General features: G+C 48.1%; 1 protein-coding gene across 1 annotated transcript in view; it reads right to left on the bottom strand.

The window, feature by feature from the left end:
• Positions 1-23,190, bottom strand: part of LOC142579975 (sialin-like) — an 80,299-nt gene that overhangs the window by 11,598 nt on the left and 45,511 nt on the right. The window contains exons 3-7 of the mRNA XM_075690669.1: positions 8,302-8,568; positions 7,550-7,724; positions 3,862-3,998; positions 2,707-2,910; positions 487-625 (exon numbers count right to left, since the gene is read on the bottom strand). Coding sequence (XP_075546784.1) covers positions 487-625; positions 2,707-2,910; positions 3,862-3,998; positions 7,550-7,724; positions 8,302-8,568 — 922 coding nt within the window. The remainder of the gene's footprint in view (positions 1-486; positions 626-2,706; positions 2,911-3,861; positions 3,999-7,549; positions 7,725-8,301; positions 8,569-23,190) is intronic.

Raw genomic sequence — 23,190 nt, 5'->3', positions numbered from 1 at the left:
TTCACACGATGGCATCGTCAGCGTGCATTCTCTATTTGTGTGTGTGTGTGTTGCGGGGGACACCTTTTTACTGTATTATCACTGTTGCGAAGTAATCACATAGGCGCAAGACGCGCCTATGCTGCATTCCAAAGTGCTTGGATGCTGTAGCCGGATCTATAGCGAAACAGACTCGTCAATTTGGATTGCGCGCTCAAAGCGAACAATGTTTTCCTATCTGAATGCACGCGAGCACCAGCGATCACTCTGGAGTGTGCTGTGATGCATGCATGAATAGCGTACTGACATGACCCACGAGATCAGATTCGACGACTGCACTTCGCAGCCATAGGTACGATTTGATGTTCGCTGGCCTTTCTGTGCGCAACTTCACCAAATAGAAAGGTAAATTCCCAACAGAAGATGTTTCCCAGTGTGGTATTCTTTATCGTCACGGCAGCCTAACAGTGCATGTTCTGCAAAGGATGAACGGTAAACGGTCTTCACCTGCAGTCTGGAAGAGTTTCCTAATAAGGGTAGTGGAGAGGCGCCCTTTCCTGCGCAGGCGGTCGCTTAGCAAACCCCCTGCCAGCATGCCCACACTTTGGGCCCCGAACATGGCCGCGTTCGCGTTGATTAGGCCGCTCTGCGAAGTAGAGGAGTGAGCAAGGTATCAAGCGAAGAAAAAAGAAAATAGACAGAGAGAATGTTTTGGTTGCGCAGACAGTGTTGCCAACTAGAAATAAAGAAAACACACATACAAACACACACACTAGTCGAGACTCTAGAAAACTGTAAAACCCGCGATACGAGCACCCAAAATTCGCTAAGTGTAGACAATAATCAGAATCACGGAGATCGCGAGAGGCCCCCACGCGTCCCCTACGCGTGGGGCCTCTCGCGATCTCCCAATTAGCGAAGCAGTCGTGCCACACTTCGCTCCGCTTGCGGGGTGCCGCATGAGACAGGTTGTCCGTACCAGCCTATATATCGCGAAATGAAAATACGTTAGAGCTGCGTCTCCATTTTGCGTTAGGGACTCCACGCTCCACGCTCCACGACTCCACGTCCCCCACGCGTGGGGGACGCATATCTTCCACGCGTCCCCCACGCGTGGAAGACGCGTGGGCGTCAATCACAGCAGCCGCTGCAGACAGACCTCCGCTTATGCAGCGCTTTGTTTCCATATGTCTGACGCGCTACTCTGGCACGTACCGTAGCCTTCGTTGCAGCAGAGCCCGTCTTGCGCGGGAATACTTTTCTTCTCACGCTTTCACCACAGCCTCCTTCTCCGCTTTGCGCCTCGTGGTTCTACTGCACCCTCCTCCTTCCCCTTCCGCATCGCGCTCTCTTTGCTACCGCCGTCTTTCATCCTTCTCTGTGGTCGTTCGCCCGGTGACGAGGGATGCCGACGTCGATTCGCGCCGCAGGAGCGCACGCCTAGGAATGGCGCTCTAAACGAAGACGACATTACATGAAGGCCGCCACCCACAAGAATATGTCCCTCTAGGCAGCGCAAACAACCGCTAAATCACGCCCAAAAAACCGCTAAGTTGACAAGTTGACAACTCTGCACTTGTAAGGCTGATCCTAAAGGAAAACGAAAGATAAAAATCTAAATCAGTTTGGACTCATTAAACATTGTTTCCGAATTCTATTTTTGTTGATTTCACGGTAATTGGTTGATTGTTACCAGAGAAAATGATGGTCAAACTTCAATTTTTTGTTAATTTCATTTCTAAACCCCATTTCCGCTACGTCCGTGGGACCACGCGGAATTCGAAGTCTATTTTTTGTATTTTGGTCGCCGTGGCTCAGTGAAAGTTCTCGGAACTTACTAATTATTCGGCGGCCATGGCGGCCGCACTTCGATGGGGGTGAAATGTGAAAACACCCGTGTACTTAGATTTAGGTGCACGTTGAAGAACCGCAGGTGGTCGAAATTTCCGGAGTCCTCCACTACGGCGTGCCTCATAATCAGAAAGCGGTTTTGGCACGTAAAACCCCATAATCTAACTTTAATTTTTTAAATTATTTGGCTCCTTTAGAATACAATGCCGTTCGTATCTTTGCGCTAAAGAATGAGCTAGGCTCGACTAGATGTAGTCAAAGTCTGTGGGGTCACTGTGAGCTGCTGTGGAAACTGAAAGTGGTGTCACCAAAGGTGACGCCACTGTTATGCGTATTTGTAACCTACTGAAGGCTATTTACACGGTAAGAGGGGAGTTTTCTGGTGGTGTAGGAAGCTAATTTACTAATACAGCTCAATTTATTTTTCTCTCTAGTATTTCTTAAATGTATAGTGCTTGCAATCTTTCACAGAAGATGATCGGCAATCTGTGTTTTTTTTTGGGGGGGGGGGGCTTGTATAAGTAAACAAACGAACAGAGAAATGCCAGCCGAATGCTCGCGCACGTCACATAATACCCGCCAAAGTGCGCAAGTCACTGTATTGTGCGGCATGGGAGCAAGCATGTGATTAAAGATAAGAGCAGCAGTGGAGTCTCCCTTTACGCATCGCAGCGTGAGTCTTAATGTGCCTTCACGCAATATTTTTTTAATGTTTAGGCATTTTAGGGCTACTTCACTTGAAGATATTTCCGGCCATCCGTCTGTAACACATGACACTATAAGCTCCATAGGTATACATGGGGCCCTATGGAGGGCATATAAAGATTAAAGCGAATGACTTGTTGGTCGCATGTCGTTCTATCATGGCGAAGTCACCTTGGCCAGTGGCATGCGTAGTACGGCGGACAGGTAGGTGGGCAGGCTCGTGAGCACGGTGAACTGTCCCCAGAGGCAGGCGAACCGGGACGCCGTAAGCGCCCACAGAGGCACAGAGGTCAGCACTAGGAACCACGGCGTGTCGCATTTCGTTCCGTCTTTGGCGTTCAGTAGGTCCGCGCTGCCAGCTTCCATAGCCTTGGCCTGCGTTGCAGAACGACGGTGCATGTAGAGTGGGAACACTTTAGCTAGCGCATTGCTGTTATATGACATATTCCTAAGCACAGATTGCAGTACAGATTCCACAGATTAAGAACATGGAAGTTTTATGAGTGGATGTGGTATTAAATAGCTGGGGGGGTCAAACTGAAAAGAAGGGGAAAAAGGATCGGGCGCTTCAGCAGTATAATGTAGCGTTGAGTGGAATTCACTTTCTCAAGCCGTACATGTAACTGCACAAATTCCACGTAGGCGACCGCCGTAATTCAAGAAGGCAAAAACCCATTTTCCAAACTTACAGAGCCCTTCATTACCGAGCGGCTGGCTGAGAGCACGCTTGTACCTTTGCTGCCTGTGGACTGCAGGCAAAAGCAAGAGCACGCGTCAGAGCTGCGGTAGATGCTATTATCCCGGGCGATGCTCACAGTCTGTAGGATTGCGCACAGCTAAAAGATAGGATATCTGTTGTTTCTTTGACTTGGAATGCGTTGACTTGAACTGGCACGCACGAAAAAGACATACCAGGCGAGGACGACAGAGCGCAAGGATTGTTCCGGCCATATAGGCGGGCCTAGCTTAACTCGCACCCGTCCGCAGGACTGCGACACCTTTGAGCAGTGAGTGGCCGATTCCTTCCTGACTACGCACTACAACGGCCTAGCTGATTCAGCACCTCAAATGCTAGGACGTAAAATTGTGAACCTGTACCATACATCTTAAAATAATGTTTACATCCATTCTCTCTCATATCTGTTCTATAGCTAGACCAAATATTTTTCTGTGCACTCAATGTCTAGGTGTGTTGAGAATTCACAGTTAGCCCAGGCCACCAAGTATGCTGACGAAGCTTCGGTGCTTGGCGGATTGCATTCTCATATGTGTTGAATGAAGACATTCAGCTCTACCCGCCACTGAATGTGCAGCAGCAGCACGCACCTGCAGTGGCGGCAGAGGCCTGGCTGTCCGTCCGAGGGCAATGTAGTCGTACTCGGCATCGCTGATCCACGGGTCCTCCTCAGGCGTGCTGCGCACTCGCCACGAGTACAGCATGAAATAGGCGCATCCCACCAGCCCTGCGCACAGAGGCGATACCATTTGTGAGAAAAGTTGAATGTGGAATTGATTTTACGAATGATGGAATTTTGCACTCGCATCGGTAGACGGGTTATGAACGACGTTTACTTCCGAGGACAAGTCATGCATAAACAAAAACAAGCCTCACGATGCTGTGTTTCCTGCCTACATCGTGCTTGATCTGATCGCATCAGGCCCACGCTTTTGTAACACCACTTCTGACAGCATGCGGTGACAGGGACCGACTGTGATTGTGTAGCAGAAGGGTTGAAATCTGGGCCAGTTGGTACATACTTGAAGGAAAAAACCAGTCAAAAAACACAAAGGACCGCCCCTTTTGAAAGCGGTGGCTGAATCGCTGCTTCAGAGGCTAAAGAAGGAACGTACGAAGCTGGTAGTTGGTGGGGCAACTGAACGTAGGAAACTTGAAGTTATGCCATATGTCCATAAAGTGAGCCACAACATCAAGAAGGTTGCCGCCACGCAGGGAGTAAGTGTTGTGTTTTCTGCCCCTTGTAAGCTTTCGGGTCTGCGCTCACGCATTTCTCGAGGCAGGGCAAGGAACCACGTTTGCACAACGCAGCATGAAAACCGTTTTACGGCATGTGCTGCAGGGGTTGTTTATAAGTTCCCTCTCACATGCGAAAGATTTTACATAGGCCAAACCGGTCGATGTATTAATGACCGCCTGCGTGAGCACCACTCCTCCCTGGGGCAGATAACGGTGCAAACTTGCCTCGCCATTGCAATGAATGTGGTTGTTATCCTTTGTTCAGCAATGTAACGATTCTTGGTAAGGCCAAAAGCAAAGAAGAGCGAGAAATCCTGGAAGCGTACTACATCAGTTTATTAGGTGACGACTGCGTTAGTACGACCTCGGTGCGCTTACTTGAAGAAGAATTTGCATTTCTAGGTCGGTCACGATAGAAGCGATTCTTGTCTTTTCATGCTCTGTGATTAGCGGTGATTCGGTTGCGCATGCTCTGCTGGCCTTGCTGGGACTACACCGATTCTAATAAAGCTCAGTTGATAGTCCAGTCGTTGTGGTGTGAACCTCTCCTCTTGTCCTTTGTGTTTTTTGACTGGTTTTTTCCTTCAAATGTGATTGTGTGTCTGTGCTCCTTTCTTTCTGTATCTTTACTTTGGTATCACTTTACCTCCCCCTCCCCTCTTTCTCCAGGGTAGGGTAGCAAACCGGATCTTCCCCTCTGGTTAACTTCCCTGCCTTTCCTCTTTCCTCTGTCTCTCTCCTTCTCGGCGCAAAAGTTCAAGACGTACGTTAATATGAACAACGCGAAAATCGCAAACGGCGAAGAGAACGACACAACCATTACTCGCTCATCACGTCATTAGCGCTTTTTCGAACGTGCAACACAGTGACCTAATTTGTCAAGGCAAATATCTTACGAGGTATGGCATAGTTACAGACTCTTTGTGCTACTGACGTCCGTCCTTTGAGCTTACGTTGCCTCCTCCGAAGTCATGTCAACGAATGTAGCCAAAGGTATTGACACGTGCACATTGTTCATGGTTTTCCGGAGACCGCTTATCGCCGACTAACAATTGTCGTAAGTTATCTTTCGGCGCAAGACGCGCCTTCCCGTATCGGAACTTTCTCGATCGTTCTCGCCGATCCTATAGCAAAATAATCTTGTTTATAATCAGATAGCATGCGCTACGCTAACGGTGGTGTACGCTCTAGAAGCTGCGCGAGCACCAGCGATTACTCTGGAATTATTGCGCAGTGACTCATGTATAAATAGCGGAGGCGTTCTAGCCGGAGATTAGATTTTGGACGATCGATGACTTTGCTCGTTGCTATAGTTGTGCTTTAAGTATCACTTGTTTTTCCGGGGACAAATTCACCCAATAGGAAGTTCGTTTTGTGACTCACAGTTTTCACAACTATATGGTTCTTCAACGATAATACAACGCGACAATATTCATCGAGGACAGGAGCCTCTAACTCAGCATTTCATACACTGAGCTGTGAGGATCCCATCGTGCATAAAGAAAACAGAAAGTGCTGACTTTATCACTTGTCGACTGGGACAAGAGGGACGAGTAGTGTTATCAGCTGATGCCTATAGTATTTAAGAAATGCGCGCAAGATAACTTTGATGAAGGTCGTGAAGTCAAGAAGTTGGGAATGAAGTGGGCGACTGGCCGGAATAATCCTAAGAAATCTTATCGTCAGAGCGACAACCTGTATAATTTATGGACTGCTAATTCTAGTACAGGTCTGACTAACCTTTCATAAGTGCTTTTCGACCGCTTGAGGGAACAACAAAGACAACAGACACTATCACTCTTGTGGAAGAGCAGCCAACTTCTACAGATTCCTATAGATAAATTCTAGACTTGCAACCACAAGGTCAATTGAACTGATTGGCTTCTCCACAAAATAAGTTTGTCATATTATCAGAGAGAAATGATGCAAGGAAACAACAATACAAAATATAGAATCCAGACAAACATAAAAAATACACGTAAATAATTCGACACAATTCCACTGCTCGTTAAGGGAGGTAATTAAGCTTTGTGAGCTCCGCCTTGTGTTGAATCGTTCCGCCGCCCAACCACTTTTCTGACAGTTAACGGACAGCCGTCATCTAGTACATTCAATGTTGCCTCAAAGCAGTCCTTACGATTCATAAAGTAAGCAGTTAATACAAGCGTTCTCACCGAGTCGCTAGCGTAGCCTAAACAATTTTTTTCTGCTGTTAAGACTCTTCGATGAAATTTGCAGAGGTTCTTGTACATATAGTTTTTTTTTACATCGACGGGTCACCTTTGCTAGTATATTGACACGCGTACTTGCTTAACGTTTTCCTCAGAGCGCATTTCACCTGCTAACATATGTTAGAAGCTATCCCCCAGTGGAAGGCACGTCTTCATGCATCCGAGAACATTTCCCATCGTTCTTGCCGATTCTATCTGTTATATACCTTCTAGCAAAACCTTGCGTAATCAGATTGCATGCGCGAGGCGAATATTGTTGTACATTCTGGAAGGCACGCGATCACCAATGGTAAGGCTGGATTCGTCGAAAAGTCATGCATAAATTGCCGATGCGCCTGAATCGCAGGTCAGATTTTCGACGATCGCCGACTGTGCTCGCCCCTATGGTTGTCCTTTAGTGTAATTTGTTTTTCTGGGCAGAGGTTCGTCCAATAAAGCGTTAAAGTAATTGGTTGCTCATAGTTTCGCTACTGTCCGGTTCTTCACCGTCACTACAGTGTTTCAGTATCGTAGGTTCGTTATTGTTATCTGACGCTTCTTAGGCGGGCACAGTCGGGAAAAAGTATACTTTGTCCATTTGGCCCCACATGCAAAGGGAAGAAAAGCACAGTAGAGGACGGCAGGTAACGAGGTGGTGTGATGACACGAGGAAATTCGCAGGCACAGGGTGTACGGAGATGGTTGACAGAGAACAGATATGGACAAATGAAGATCGTTGACAGAAGCATTTTGTATTGTACTGAAGGCAAAACACGCTAATAATGGTGTTTACGGCGAAGACGGCTAAGAAACAAGGTGCAGCACTCACCGAACACGTAAAATGCGGCCTCCCAACCAATGGTGTCGCACAGCATGGCCGTCAGGGGCATGGCCAGGATGGCACCCACATTGGCGCCCACGTATGCTACGGCCAGTAGAGATCCACGCTCATGCGGAGGTGCCCACTCGGCCACCATGCTGAACATGGCCGGGTACGTGACGCCCTGTGTGCACCGTCAGATTCACTGCGTCAGCGAGGGGCCGGGGCTACAGTTCCAGACTGCTCTTGTACTGTGAATGGTTTCCACTGGATTACCTTACAGCACACATAGGCACTCATATATATATATATATATATATATATATATATATATATATATATATATATATATATATATATATATATATATATATATATATATATATATATATATAATACACAGTGAATTATTGAATACGTGTGTGTTTTGATATGTGAAATTCTGATAAATGAGTCAAGGGTAAGCTTGAAGTTGCAACCAAATAGCATCTACGCATGTTTGAAAGAAAGTAGAGACTGTACGTGCAGTCGGCTTCAGATTTTATGGAAAAGAGGATATGAGAGGGAGCTGGATAATTTCGTAGCGGGAAAACGCAGCACGGTATTCGGGGGGCTTTCTAGCCTGCACTACTAGCATGCGGAAAAGAACATCACTGTGCCGTTTTACCGGCTATATGCTCGCGAAGTGCTCGGAATTTCAACAGTCTGTCAGATTTGACGATCTGCACAATTTTCACGCAGACTGCGCTCGCCCAACTTACCTCGCCGAGTCCCTCGAGCACCCGCACGGCGACCAGAGCAGACGCCCCGGCATCGTGAGAGGAGGACGAGTGGGCGCGCGCGGCGGCGGGCGTCACCAGGGAGCCCAGGGCTGTGCCCAGCAGCCCGACTCCGAAGGGCCACTTTCCCCCGGCGCGTCCGGCCAGCCACCCGCCGGGCATCTGAGTGGCCGCGTAGCCGTAGAAGAAGGCGCCCAGCACAACGCCCTGCGTCCACGGGCTCCACGGGAACTCGCCTTCACCAGCCCTCTGCGGCAAAAGAAGGATGCACGAGTGAAGAGAAGGGAAACGGTGCATTTAAAAAAGAAAAAAAAAAGAAGTTTTCTGGAACTCCGCACGTCATGAGAATAAGTTTTCTGTTCGACCTTACAGCATAGCAGAATGCGGCAACAGGACCAATTTATAAGTGCGCGTGTTAAGGAACTTTCGTTGTTGAAGCCATTACACAGAGATTAAATTAATAACTGATTGCTGAAAATATTACAGCGCTTCGAGTGCTTCACCTATTGGGATTACTAGCCTTTTGGTTAGGTGGGAGCTCACGACCAGCCCGAAAAGAAGATTTCCTGGTTTGAAGTTCGCATATGAGGACAGACAGACAGACAGACAGACAACGAACTTTATTTAATCCTGAGGAGCTACCAGGAGCTCCTAACGGGAGGCCATTGTAGCCGCTGGCCGCGCCCACGTAAACGACAGAACGCCGTGACGCTCCGCTCTTTCCTGGGCCCTCTCGATAGCCTGGGCTTGGTTTCGGAGTACCGTGCTTCTGATGGCCTCCTCCCATTCGGCTTCACTGGAGAGGAAATCGTTAGGCAACGCGGGACATCGCCAGAGCATGTGAGCCATTGAGCAAAAGGTTTCAGTGCAGTCGGGACAACTAGGGTCCACATCCGAGTACATCCTACTGAGGAATCCCCGCGACGGGAAAGATCCCGTCTGCAGCATTGTAAGTGTAGCTGACTGACCTCTACTGAGCTTCGGGTGAGGCAGAGGATAAATTCTCCGACCAAGTTGGTAATGTTTAGTGATTTCATTAAACGTGAGGAGTGGATCGTTCTGCTGAGGCCCTTCCTGCCCCTCCGGAGCCTCCAGACCGTCGCGGCGCGTGAGTTCTCGCGCACGGTCGTGGGCAAGCTCGTTGAGGTTTGGGAATCCCTCGAGAACGTTCGTCCCCATGTGTGCGGGGAACCACGTGATATAATGAAAACCGGGGCAAGCCCTTTTCTCTAAAATAGAGGCCGCTTCTCGTGTGAGGTTACCCGACTCGAAAGCTCTGATTGCGTCTCTCGAGTCGGTGTAAATGTAGGAACGCTCTGTATCACACAAGGCCAGCGCAACCGCAATTTGCTCTGCTATACTCGCGGTGGCCGCTCTGACCGAGGCCGAGGACCGAAGCACCCCCCGCCCGTCTACAACCGACAGCGCGAACACTCTCCTGTTCCCGTACTGCGCCGCATCGACAAAGAGCGCGGAGTCTCTGTCATCTCTAACTTTCTTCAATATGGCTCGCGCACGGGCTCTACGTCTACCCTCGTTATGCTGAGGATGTACGTTCCGCGGGAAGGGCCTCACCAGGTAGGTCGCCCTCGTTTCTCGTGTCAATGTTATACGCCGGTCCTCCATTATCCTAGGAGCCATGCCAACCTCGTCGAGAATTCGCCTGCCAGCTTGGGTCGACGATAGCCTAACCACCTGGGCAGTGACCTGTGCCTCTATGATCTCGTCTATGTTATTGTGCATACCGAGTTGATCTAGCCTGTCGGAGCTCGTGGCAATAGGCAAGCCTAGCACTTTTTTGATGCTCTTGCTCATGAGAGTATTTAATTTCGCTTTTTTTCGTTTTTGTCCACACTAGAGCTGACGCCACATAGTTAATATGGCTCATGAGGAACGCGTTGTACATCCGAAGGAGGTTGTCTTCACCTAACCCCTTCTTTCGGTTGGACACCCTAGCAATTAGCCGCAACATATTCTCTGTTTCGGCTGTAACGTGGGTAATTGTTCTGGCATTACAGCTCCTCGCGTCTATGAGCAGGCCTAGGATCTTAACTGAGTCGACTCTGGGAATTTTCTGCCCATACTTTTTTTTAGAATGTTAGCTATTATGAGCTCAGCCTCATCAGTCATCTAGATGTCTGCCGCCGCTGGTGCCCATCGATGGAATTACAGAGTCCTTTGGCGAAATTCTCTAAGGATATAACGAAGAAATTGCTGTGCTTCGCAAAGATTAGACCTGTGGTCGCACAGATGGCCAGTCGGACATTTTAGCGCCCAGACACCTTTGTGTGTCATATCTTGTATTCGTTGCAGCAAGTATACGAGTATTATACGAGAAATAGGCAATACATCACACTTCAGTTACTTTGAAAGATTGGGAAAGCACGCGCTAAGTTTACTTAATAACATGTAAACAACAAAATAAGAAAATGACATCATTTCACCTAAAAGGGAGTCAACGGCAGACTACTACTATTTGAGAGACGCTACAAGTCCTTTTGAAAGCCTCTTTGGTCATAAGCTTTCGTAAGACCAAAACTGTTTCAGCTGTTGGCGCGTTGCGGAAAAAAACACGCGTGCTGTTATTACAGCTGCCAGTAACATATCAACAGCTTGCTTTCTTACTGAGACTGTTGAGGGCTCTGCTACCTACGAACAGCTGCGCGCATTCCATTGCTACTTTTCATATTTCGCGGGGCTTCCTCTATTTGCCGGAAACATGGGATGTATGCTCTTCTTAAAACACCTTATTTTGACGTGCCTTATGATTCTATCCAGCTGCCAAATTGACACCTTGGCAATTAGAACAACAAGAAAAAGTTAGATAGTTACGCTTTTTAAACAAATTGTAATGGGGTTTACTAACAGTTCAGATGGTAGCGTCTGTTCGTAACCGAGACGGCAGGTGACGCAGAGCAGGAGCAGCTGGTTCCCCGAACGGCTCACCGGTGATGCCCGCGGGCTATTGGAAGGTCGAATGACGCCTCGCTAAAGCATGTAGTCCACGTGCTCACTGATCACCTGACGCTCCTCGGCGGATACGCGGTATGACGTAGGCCCCGACGACTGCCTACGTCATGTACGACGCGGGTCTCCGCTAGCCGTTGCCGGCTCGCTGGGTCCCTGCCTTTAGAGCACCCTGAGGACCTGCTGGACGGCCCAGAGCTGTTCGTCTTGGTCGTAGCTCTTCGCGGCTGCCTCGAGCCGCGGTGGGATCGTTCTTGATCTTGCTTCTGGATTTTTAACGCAGTCCCACAAGATGTGCGTGTAATCTGCCATCTCCCTACGGCAAACTCTGCACTTATCGGTCGGGTATGTCTCGGGGTACATGCGATGCATCAGTCCCGGGCTCGGTAGCGATCCGGTCTGGAGCTGTCTCAGTAGTAGCGCCTCCGCTCGACTCAGCCTCAGGTGCGGGGGTGGGAGAGCCCTGCGAGCCAGGCGGTAGGCCTTCGTGATTTCGTTGTAGTCCGTCATGCGGTCCCTGGTTCCGAACCATGTCGGACGGTCTGTCGCCGGGGTGCGGTTGGTTAGCGCTCGCGCCGCTGCGTGTGCCCTCTCCTTGTGGTTCTCATTGCGTTCCGCCGCGTCGCCCGCGCGCGCCGGGAGCCACTTGAGCATTACTTTTCTGTCTTGTAGTTTGGCTTCTCGCAGTACGAGCTCGGCTTCCCTGCAGATTTGGCCTTTAGCGAACTTTAGCACCGCCTGTCTCGAGTCACTCAGCACCGTGTGGCTGTCTGCGTCGGCGATAGCCAGGGTGATGGCTACCTCCTCCGCTTGTTCCGCTCTGGCGCTTCTCACGCTCGCTGCCGTCCTCGTGGCGCCAGTTGACGCCTCTGTGACGACCGCTGCGAAGGCGTTCCGTTGGTATTCGGACGCGTCCACGTACCGCGCGTGCTTGTCGTTGTCGTGCTGGTCGGTGATATCCTTGGCCCTCGCCGCTCTTCTTCCCTTGCTAAACTCGGGATTCATGTTCTTCGGTATGGGGTCGATTCTAGTCTGGCGTCGGCCCTCTTCGGGGACGGGGAGCTTCATCTCCATCTCTTTCGAGCGTCCTATTCCCATGTCGTCCAGTATCTTCCTCCCGGCTTTCGCCATGGACAGCCGCTCCAGTTGAGAGGTCCGTTGCGCTTTGGCTATTTCTTTGAGCGCGTTGTGTATCCCGAGTTGTAAAAGTGGGTCGTGCTCGTGGTGTCGAACAGGCCCAGCGCCGTCTTGTATGCTCTTCTGATGATCACGTTGATATTGTTACGTTCGTGTTGCAGCCATCTGTGGTAGGCTGCAACGTACGTGACGTGGCTGATGATGAAGGATTGGACGAGCCTAATTAGTCTCCCCTCTCTCATGCCAGCCTTCCGGGAAGTGACTAGTTCGAGGAGTCGAATCGCGTTGGCCGCTTTTGCTGTGAGACGGGTGATGGTCACGTTGCCGGATTGGTTACGATTCCGTCTATGAAATCCGCCGAAACAGAGGTTTACTGAGATGCACTTGAACGCCATGCATAGCCATTGTAAATAGATGAAACGGAGGCAGCTGAGGCAAGCAACGGACGCGTCACCACGTGATCAAACGTGGCGGCACCCACGGGATAGCCGCGAAGATAGTATATATAAGCGCACTAAACCGTTTTAGTGTAATCTTGAGATGCGTGCTTGCGGCGTGCTCATTAGTGTTAATAAACATGACATCCTCTTCGCGCCAACGGCATTTTAAGGGAAGAATCTTTTAAAGTGCTTTTTTGAAGCAAGCTGCTCCTGCGTTCTCAACATGTCGGCAAAATGTTGCGTCGAAGCTGCAGAAGCCGAGTTGAAGCATTTCTTATGTACCGTGTATTTCTGCCAAGATTTTAGGTCATTTGTAAAAATCATTTGTGGGAGATATAGCAATTATAGTCCTTGAGCTAGATGGGCCCATTGAGGCCCAATTTCGAGAAATCGAAATGCATGAACGACTAATTAACAAAAATTCACTGATTAAGTAATTAACTTCTTAATTTACAGCGCAAATTGTAATTTAGAAATTGTAGCCTTGGACTTCATAAGGTAGATCAAATTGGAACAAATTCTCAGGATGACATCAATTTCAAGATATTAATTTCCTAACATTTCAAAGAAATACATTGGTGGTCCAGTTACTTTTCTGCATCCATGCATTAAACGGAGTTTTGTTAAAGAAGTAAGTAGTACGAAAGTGCACTTTTACAGCAAGACCGATGGTGCTTATCTTGAATATGATGTCATCCGCAGGATTATTTGAGGTGGATATGCCTTGGAGTTTCACGATCTACAATTCACAGATTGCAATGTCTAACGTAAGATTGTTAGTTGATAACTTAATCAGTGATTTTTTGTTAATTAGTAGATTATGCATTTCCATTTCGCGCGCGACCAATGTCCGCCTCTTCGAGTAGAACAGCTCAAGGAGAAGAAATGGCTATCTGCCACGGAAGATCTTTAAACATCACTTAATGTCTTCGCAGAAACACCTGGAATAAAGCGCTACTGCCGCTTGTATTTCACGTACACGAAAAGCTCGGGAGGACATTACATAGGCGGCTTTAAAATGAATTAACGGGTTAGCCGCTCTTCCTACCATAGTGACAGGCGTGATCAAGAGAAAGAAATGTTGTCACAAAATTCACCGCAGCTGATGGGACATTCATTATGAGAGTGTGCGAATAAGAACAACAGTGGGAAATTGGCAAATGTAGAAAACATTTGAGACTGTTCACAAGGGCTGCGTCATAGTATTACACGCGATATCATGCAGCTGCGAGTATATTCGAATGTCAGATAGCGTAAAGGAGCGCTGATGGGGGAAAACAGATCGTTGCGGGAGAAAATGGGTTTTATCTTGAATAGGACTTGGACTGGGCAAAGTCAAACAATTGAATATTTCGGTATGAAACGTCGTACGTGAAAAGAAATCTGGTATGGCGATCGAATAATCTTAAGATAGTTTTATTCGCGAAGGCCTACGGTAAATGGCAAATGGTTCTTGTACAAACGAAAAGTTCAGCGATGCCTGAGCTATACTGGAGCAGTTTCAATTCGTGAGTTTTATTCTAGCGACATTCAGTTTAATTACATGCTTCGTAAGACGTCCCGGTGCGCCGGGAAGTACATTTTTAATTTCATGCGCTCCCCGATAACCGATGCACGCGGTTGAAATTTTCCTTGTGGTTAGAACTGCGACTGAAGGCTTCCGAGATACAAAACATGCAACAGGCTGAAATGACGAGGCCCGTCACTTGCTTTTCCTCTCAGGATGCACGGTGGAAGGCCTAGCAACAAGAGATGCCTGTCAAAACAGATCCCAGTGACACTTCGAAACTTCAAGAACTAAATCTGCGGAACACGGGTTTTTTTCTCTTCTTCAAGAGTCAGCTTGGATTAGCGCATTCTTCCGCAAACGCCAATCAGACAACGGGCGGCTGCCATCTTCCGCGCCCTGCATGGTGCGGCCAGCTAACTTTTCGAGGAACGAGAAGTTCCTGCTCTCCACAGCTGTGCGGACGGGGCCTCCATTTAGAGGCCAACGTTTTTCGAGGGACGCAGAAAGTCTTGCGCACGCTATGGAGATATGTGTGTGTGTGTGTGTGTGTTTCTTTTTAAATCCCTTTGTTTCTTAACGTTGGGCTTTGTGTATATGCCTCGGCGTCGTCGCTCTTCTTGTCGTTCCTGTTGACTGCAGTTATAGTGTTGGCATGCTCCCCTTCTTTTTTTCAGCATCGGAGCCCACAGAGCGCCGAAGATGAAAAGAGAGCGCGCGCGGCTGCGCGGACAACTTCCGGTCTGCGCGGCTCGCAAAGGCGGGTCGCGTGCGACCTCTCCGAACGAGGAAGGAAAAGCTTCCTTTCCGGCGAGCGATCGAGAGCGCGTCGTTTTTTGTTTCTTTTCCGGCTACATCGCTGGCCGGCAAAAACAGGCGGGCGCCTTGGTCGTTTCTCTCCGTTGCAGCCGCATGCGCTTGATACGGCGGCACCAAACAGGCGAGACGGATAGATGCATACAATTATTGCGACAGCGTAGGGTGGTGGAGAGGAAAGGAGGGGAGGGCAGGACAGGTCAGGTTGAGAAGTTTCATTAACCGATATTTTTTTTGACGTATTTGAATTTTATGAGTTTTAATTTGTTCTCGGTACTCTAGGTGCATTGTCCTAAAACTTAATTAGTCATTATTGTTTGCATTACAAAAGATCATTGCGCACGTTCAACACTGCGGAAAAAACCACAACACTTTGAAAGACACTTCTATTGTTGTTGTTTTGTTCTACAGTTCCGTTTTTTGTTATTGAAATAAAGAAACAAGGAAAGAAAGAGACTTAGTCACCTTATAACGGTCACGGCTACTCCTTTTCGCATAGTGGAAACAACAATGTGAAAAATATATACTAGAAAATGAAAAGAATCCACGTCATAGGGTCAGAAATTTACAGCACACAATCTTGTACCGCCATGACCATATCAATAAAAAAGTCAAATGCTACTTTGATAGTTACGTTATCTTTGTCTAATTTACCGAAATTGCTACCTGTACCCATTATTGTGTAATGATCAAATTTTTTTTGTAAAGTACTCCACCCTTTGTCATCTTTTATACTATAGTTTGGTACTGTGTTCTTTTCCAGTTCTACATTAATGACGATATGTTATAACAACTGCCTCGTCACGGTCGGTATAGGGCCTAGTCAAACTGTTTAAACGAGCTTTTTGCCTCATCATTAGTTTACACACTATACTTTGGAATAAAAAAATCTTATTTGAGTCACTGCTCCATTTTTCCACATATTAAAGGTACATGTCTAAAGCAAAGCAATAAATCACTTTAGACGGGTAAAGCATCCTTTGAAAATTCTCTTGCCGCTAGTTTCACGATAATAGATCCAGTATTAGGACGAAAAATCAACCTCAAAAATTTCGTTTTTTGCAGTTTGCGCCGAAACCCCTGTGCTAGTACGTCAGTATGACATCACGGATTTAAAAGTATTTTTTTTTCGTATTTGAGCCCCACCACCTGAGCAAAAGTTCGCGCAACTTGCCATAGGCTCCTCTAGGATACAATGTAATGGATCTTTACCGCTAAAGAGTTAACTGGGTCTTAGCAGGCGCTGTCAGTATCTATGACGTCATGGTGAGGTAGTCCGAGAACTTCAAGGCGGCGTCGCCACCCGTTTTTCGTGTTTTTCTTTTTTTCCCGGCTTATCAGCCGTGTTCTCGCGGTAAGAGTGGTATTTTTGGTATTGGGGAAGGGTAATTTACTGATACCAAAGAGACAACTTTTCTCTTTAGCGTCCTTTTCAGACATAACAGGTGGCTGGAAATTCCCGTAAGATTGCTTAGCAGCTGTACACACAACGTCGTAGTATAGCATGGCCAATTTGGCTTCTATTAACCCGGCAGCTATGCCCCTAACCAGACCTTGAGGATTGAACGTACTCGTAAAGGCATTTAACAGTAACCTACGTGGAAGAAGGACTGGAAGAACCATCCCGATGTAGAGAGCGAGAGAGAGAAACAAAGCACACCCACACAATCACTTCTGTTCACAGAACAGAATAACAGTTAGCAACACTCGTCAGTGCTAGAGTCACTGGTGCAGATTTGTTGCCTGTAAGAACTGCAGCAATACATTAGCAGTCTTGTAAAGCGACGGCTCGTGAGGTCGGAATTCGAAAGCGATTTGTTCGAGAGACGCAGAAGCCGTACTTGTAGTCACAGGAGAAAAATCTAAATAAATAAATTACAGTAGAACCCATCTCACGACGAACGTCGACATTGATGCGATTAGCAACGTAGCAAAGTAGCGAGACAGCGTATTGCGACCACACATACAGGCTAGATATATGAGCCGTGCCTGCAGCCGCGCTCCTCCTTCGCGCTTCCCTGCGGACATGATGGATCATGCAGCGGCACCACCACGAAATCCACGCTGGGGCGCTCGTGTTAATATATTACGCAAAGAGGCTTGTCTTGATATGTATGACGCGGGTCCGATTGCGCCAAAGCATCGGATAAGGGTTGAGTGAATAGTTTTTTTTTTTTGTCGTTGATAAGCGCGCACTTACACAGTGGCACATGCCCAGTGATGAGAATTGGTGTCAAGGAAGTTCACATAAGAGCGGCATATAAGCGTGCGGCGCATGCAGAGCAGCACAAGCTGGCGTGTAACGGTTGAACTGTTGAGCGTCGCCTGCGTGGTATCACCCGTACCTAGTTACCCAAGATATTCCGGCAGTCTGTTTCAAACACGGTTCCCTCAGCACAGCAGCCTGACGCTCTGACCGTTCGACCAGGGACTACATGAGACCCAAATTGGTGGGGGAAACGGTTACATACATACATACATACATACATACATACATACATACATACATACATACATACATACATACATACATACATACATACATACATACATACATACATACATACATACATACATACATACATACATACATACATACATACATACATACATACATACATACTAGTTAGCCCATCGGAAAGCCGGTGAATTTCGCCAAGAATGATACTCGCATTGAATATTACGAAGAAGCAACTTCTGTAGCCATACAAGAGCGTGTTTAGAACGCTGAGGGGTGGATATTTCTGGCACTGTGTTGCACTCTCTTATGGGGGTTGCGTTACCCCTACCGTCATGCCTTACTCCTGCGCGGGAGCCAACCAATACTTCCACGGGCCAGTCTGCAACGCCGCGCAGCGTTTTAAACAACAGCACGCACCGCCTGCGTCTTTGAAAAAAAGCGCCGCGTCTCACGACAAGATCTAAAAGCACTAACTGTCATGGGGGAACACTGCAAGACGACTGTTCATACCACCGGGACTACGGGTACCACCTGACGGTGGTAGCGTACCAGCGTGCGTTTTTTACTGCTGTATTATTCTTCACTATCTTGCAGATGAAAATGGTTAGACAGCCACAAGAAATTGCGATTAGTTTCCCAAGAAAGCTAAACGCATTAAAAAAATGGCTGTGGCTTAGCTAAGGTTAAGCCCAGGATGCGAAGCATACTAGCCTTTATTTTAGTTGTTGAACCACTGTTTAGCCTGGTGAACTGCTGTTGCTTGGCTATATTTGGTTCGGCTAGACTAAGAAACAACTCATGCGTTACCCTGCTTCGCCTTCAAGAGTGGAACGCGACAGCGTTCCCGTCGACCCGCCAAGGGGTGTAAGACAATGGGCTACGGCGCAGCGACTACGCGCCCCGCATTGGGCGCGGTGAGCGTCGAGTAACGCAGCGTTCGGCGCGGCAACGAAATGTGCGCCTGAGCAAGCGACGCACGCCTGAGCCTTAGAAACAGCTCGTTTCTAAGGCAACACCGCATTCACTAGAGGCGCTTTTGTACCGCTTTGAAGCATCGTACTCGTGGCTCAGTGGTAGCGTCTCCGTCTCACACTCCGGAGACCCTGGTTCGATTCCCACCCAGCCCATCTTGCAAGAGTTGAGCCAAAGCCACCTAGAAACAAGCGCAGCTGCTTAGATACCGCCGCGACGCCGCGAGCGACGGCGCGAGTTGGAGCCCCGTTTATCCTCTGTCGTGACGTCACGGTGTCACGTGGTCAGCCTTGAAGGCGACACCGCCGCGCCTGAGGAGCTGGGTTGAGCTCTAGTAATATGCTTCGCATAAAAAGTGAAAGAATGTGCCGCTGAGTATCGCAATTTCGGTTAACACGACAGCTTCGCGGCAGTGAACGAGTGTGCCTTACAGGCGCGGTGGCTTAGCGGCTATATAGTCTTACGCTGCTATAACCACGATGTCGTGGGATCAAATCACGGCGGCCGCATTTCTATCGGGGCGACATGCGAAAATCGACCGTGTTCCGTGCATTGGGGGCACGTTAAGGACCTGGTGGTCAAAATTAATCCGGAAGTCCTCCACTAGGGCGTGTTTCATAATGAAAGCATGGTTTTCGCACGTAGAACCCCGGAATTCAATTCAACGAATGTGCCAAGGATGCATTGCTTGAAATTGTGGCCTCGCATTCTCACTGCCAAGTCTTTTACGAAACTCCATGCTGACTCGGCAGCTGCGACACCTTGCTGCTAGCACGCACGAGGTTGCTGCTTTCAGGCATCGGCAGTCCTGATGTGGGCTTTGGTAGCCGCATTGCGATGTGAGCGGCATGCTCTTACGCGGGGATTTTTCCTTGGGCGAAAGTAATTCACTCTTGCTACGTGGTCCCAGAATTGCTGTATTAAGTCAAATTAGTTATTGAAACGTTGTGGTGGCTGTCTTGCGACGGACGTGCGCAAGTGAGTGTGCGCGTCCTGGTCCGGTTGCGCGTCCGCAATTTCCTGTTGGCCGTTGCGATGCACATACTTTCGACACGGGTCGGATAGTAACACGGCAGGTGGGGAAAGGGTTATGCCTCGTTCAGCGAAGCTACAAACAATGCAAAACAACAAAGGCGCCAACACGGTCAATGAGGGAAAAAAAAAGACAGCGCGAGCAAAAAAAGAAAAAGAGACAATTGCGGAGCTCGTTCCGTCCGGCCAGAGCCGGCACCGCGTGTTTACGTCAGGCATCACGCGACCCGAATTCCAGGGTCTCGTGACCGCGGATATGTTGGCTCTCTGCACCAGAGAAAGTGAAGTGTCCGCACGTGCGGAGGCGCGCGGGACTTCCACCCTCACGTGCACGTCAGATACAGCACCGTGTGGCAGTCCGCTTGCTTTGTCGTCAGGCAAGAACACTGTTGCTCGAAACGTGCGTATACGCACACGTGAACGTGTGTGTGTGTAGTGCAAACAGGGCTCTCGTCGAGAAACAACTGGCAATCCACGCGCTCGTTAAACGCAGCCACTATCGTGGACTGCACATCGCGATAACGCCCAGACGGGCGGTTCGGCCGCGTCTCGGTCCGCACATGGGATGACGCTGGCTGATTTCTTTTGTTTTCTATTCTGGCTGGCTGCGCCAATGCCTGGCCGCCCGCTGCGGCCTCCTGCTTTGCTTATCAATCGTGCTGGAAAACGTGGGACGCGCTGCGGATATCGGCCTCCTCTGTTGCGCAACAACAGCACTCGATCTCGCAGCGCAAACAAAGACCAGGAAGGAACGTGGAAGCCGGACTCCTGCGGTTGCGACCTAGAACGGTGTTTTGGAAGCTTGCTGTCGCTTGCTGTCACCTCTACAGCGAGCCTCGATTCGGCCAGAGGTGAAAGTTGATGCCTTCTTTCTGAGCCGTTTTGAAAGTCGAAAAACGTGCGCATATAATGTAACTAGGAATCCAAGAAATTCCGCTAAGAACCCAACGAAGTCGTTTGGAATTCAATGAATCTGGCTACATGGTTGCTAACATCCATGTTCAAAGCGTTGCCCGCAGAAGACGTGTTTGTGCTTGTATTTTTTATTGCTCATTGAAAAAAAAATTGCTTTAGGGTGCTGCTGCTCATAGCCTAAGCAAAGCAAGAAGAAATTAACGGCTCGTGATACTAAAACAATGACGAAAAGGAATGGCGAGAGCAAGTGCAGGTATCTCTTGCGCATGGTACCGCTTATTTACGCACGTATTCTCACTCATCCATCACCGCTTAGTTAGGTATAGTTAATTAAGGCAGAGTTATATAGGTAACTCCAACCCACGACCTTTGTTGGAAGTCGAACCCACAACATTTGGTGCTAATGAAGGCGAAGTTAATTAAGGCGCAGTTAATTAAGGTAGAGCTAATAAACGCTCTCGAACCCACGACCTTTGTTGGGAGTCGGACCGAGGACCTTACGTTGTGCCCACATTGTGACGAACAGCGTCGGACACGTGACGTCGCCGCGCTTCCGCTGCCGTGCCGCTCGAGTAACGCGGCCGCCATGTTTTCGCATTCATACACGTAGCGATAGCTAGGTGCCCCGTGAATTCCTTTTTTCTTTTTGTGTTAGGCATGTCTCACAAAATGGTCTTCAGAAAAGATGACGCAACCGGCTTTAAAAACTAATATAAGTCATTATGACGTATCTCATTTTGTTATAGCGCAAGCTTTAACAAAATAAGATATGCCGTACCAACAAGCCCCTCTTGCTATCCTCATCATTAGGACAAGTAAAACGCCTGCTGAGCACACATCTCAGAGGCGCATATGACACACGAGAGCCTTTGAATAAGAAGTTTTGCGATCGTTTCGAAACGCAAGGTATAACTTGTCACCGCATTAATAAAATTCCAGCAGAGACTCATTGTTTTCTAAGATGTGCAGTTTGCTAAATATTTCTGCAGGTGTGAATGAGCTTTGCCACCTCATGGCGGTAAGAGGACGTTTTAGCTCATCAACTCCGACGGGGCCTGTTCAAATACGTGTAAAATGCAAAAACGCTTTTCTGAAATAAACCCTGGACCACTTTTAATGAAATTTGTTGCATTTGAGATAGAAAGTTAAATCCTGGTGACTGTGGGAAGCGAAATTTTGATTTAAGGCCTAAATGTTGTGGAAGGAATTTCTGAAAATTAGAAAGTTAAGAAAAAAAGACACACGTAGTTTATAAATTAACAGCTCTGCATCTAGAACAGATATCGTAATTCTGTAAACGGCATCCATTAAGTCATTCAAAGCGGACAAATTCGATGTGTCAGTTTATATTTTACGTGAATCTGTTACGTTGTGTAGAAGGGTTCTGAAAAAGCTCTATTTCCATACTACTGAATTGTTTTAGATTCGTGTGTAACATATAAATTTTGACCAGTTTAGATTTACTATCAGAGGGAATTCACTGAATTGTGACATCGCTTTTTATTGCTGAGTTAGAGCGTCGGAAACTTGATAGTTTCGTTTTCTGAAAATTTTCGGTCTTGCTAATTTTAAAGAAAACATTGACAACCTAAATCGAAAATTCGAAACCAGCAGTCACTATATCTTAAGTTGTTCTTTCACATGCAACAAACCTCGTCAAATTTGGCGCAGTGGTTGCCGAGAAAAACGAATTCTTCTTTTGCATGTATTTAGGTAGGCGCACTCGAGCTAAAGCTTCCTCTTAATTTACGAAAGTATGGCTACACACTTTCACCATGTTAGTGAAATATAAAACCATGCATGCATGTCTTTCACCATGTTAGTGAAATATAAAACCATGCATGCATGTACGATCTAAAACATGGGAGGGAAAACAACTAGTGTCACATTGCGGGCTTGTTGGCATGTACGCCGAGGCGCAAAGTATTATGGACCATGAAATGCGAGAAAGAACTGAAAATCTCTGCAGCCTCACAAGGCAGCCTGGCATTTGCATTCCGAGTCTGTACTAGAATATGCTAACAACAGCGTCGTATACAGCGTTACTGGCTGCCGCTACAAGCTGCTCGGGAATTGAACGTTTTCCGAGATCCCGTTGTCCGTAAACTTCCGCGGCCGTGTGTACGTCATCTTGAAACACCGTTGTAGATCACGCACACGATGCCATTAGAAGGTACACGAACACGCGGGCACGGCACCCTATCTGTGTGTTCATGTGCTTTATAATGGCATCGTCGTTATGCGCTGCGCTAGCATTGTACTAAACGGAAACGAAGAGATTGGACAGACAAGGCAATGGCGAGGACAAGCGCCTGGCACGAACGGCCGCTGCTCACACAATGGCACAAATCTTACGACTACTCGAGTAGTCTCTTCTCTAAAGAAAGACCAGCGACCGCAAGGCGCTTCACCCGGTCCTCCGGCGATAATGCTGATAATCCGGAAATAGCTGCACGCGCACTTGGACGGCGGCTCAGTCGACAGCCGGGGGACGATCCGTCGCCAATGTGCCTGCAACAACACATTCTGCGTGGACCTGAGGCGGGCGCTACGGGCATCGGGAGAGGTCGGAGCGCAGTGGGTTAAGCTTGGTATTCCTTCTTGTGGCGGAGCAATTAAAAAAC

This window comes from Dermacentor variabilis, chromosome 4, assembly GCF_050947875.1.
Source record: "Dermacentor variabilis isolate Ectoservices chromosome 4, ASM5094787v1, whole genome shotgun sequence".
NCBI lineage: Eukaryota > Metazoa > Arthropoda > Arachnida > Ixodida > Ixodidae > Dermacentor > Dermacentor variabilis.
The sequence above is the reverse complement of the archived record's forward strand: the minus strand, read 5'-3'. Positions and strand labels throughout refer to the sequence as shown.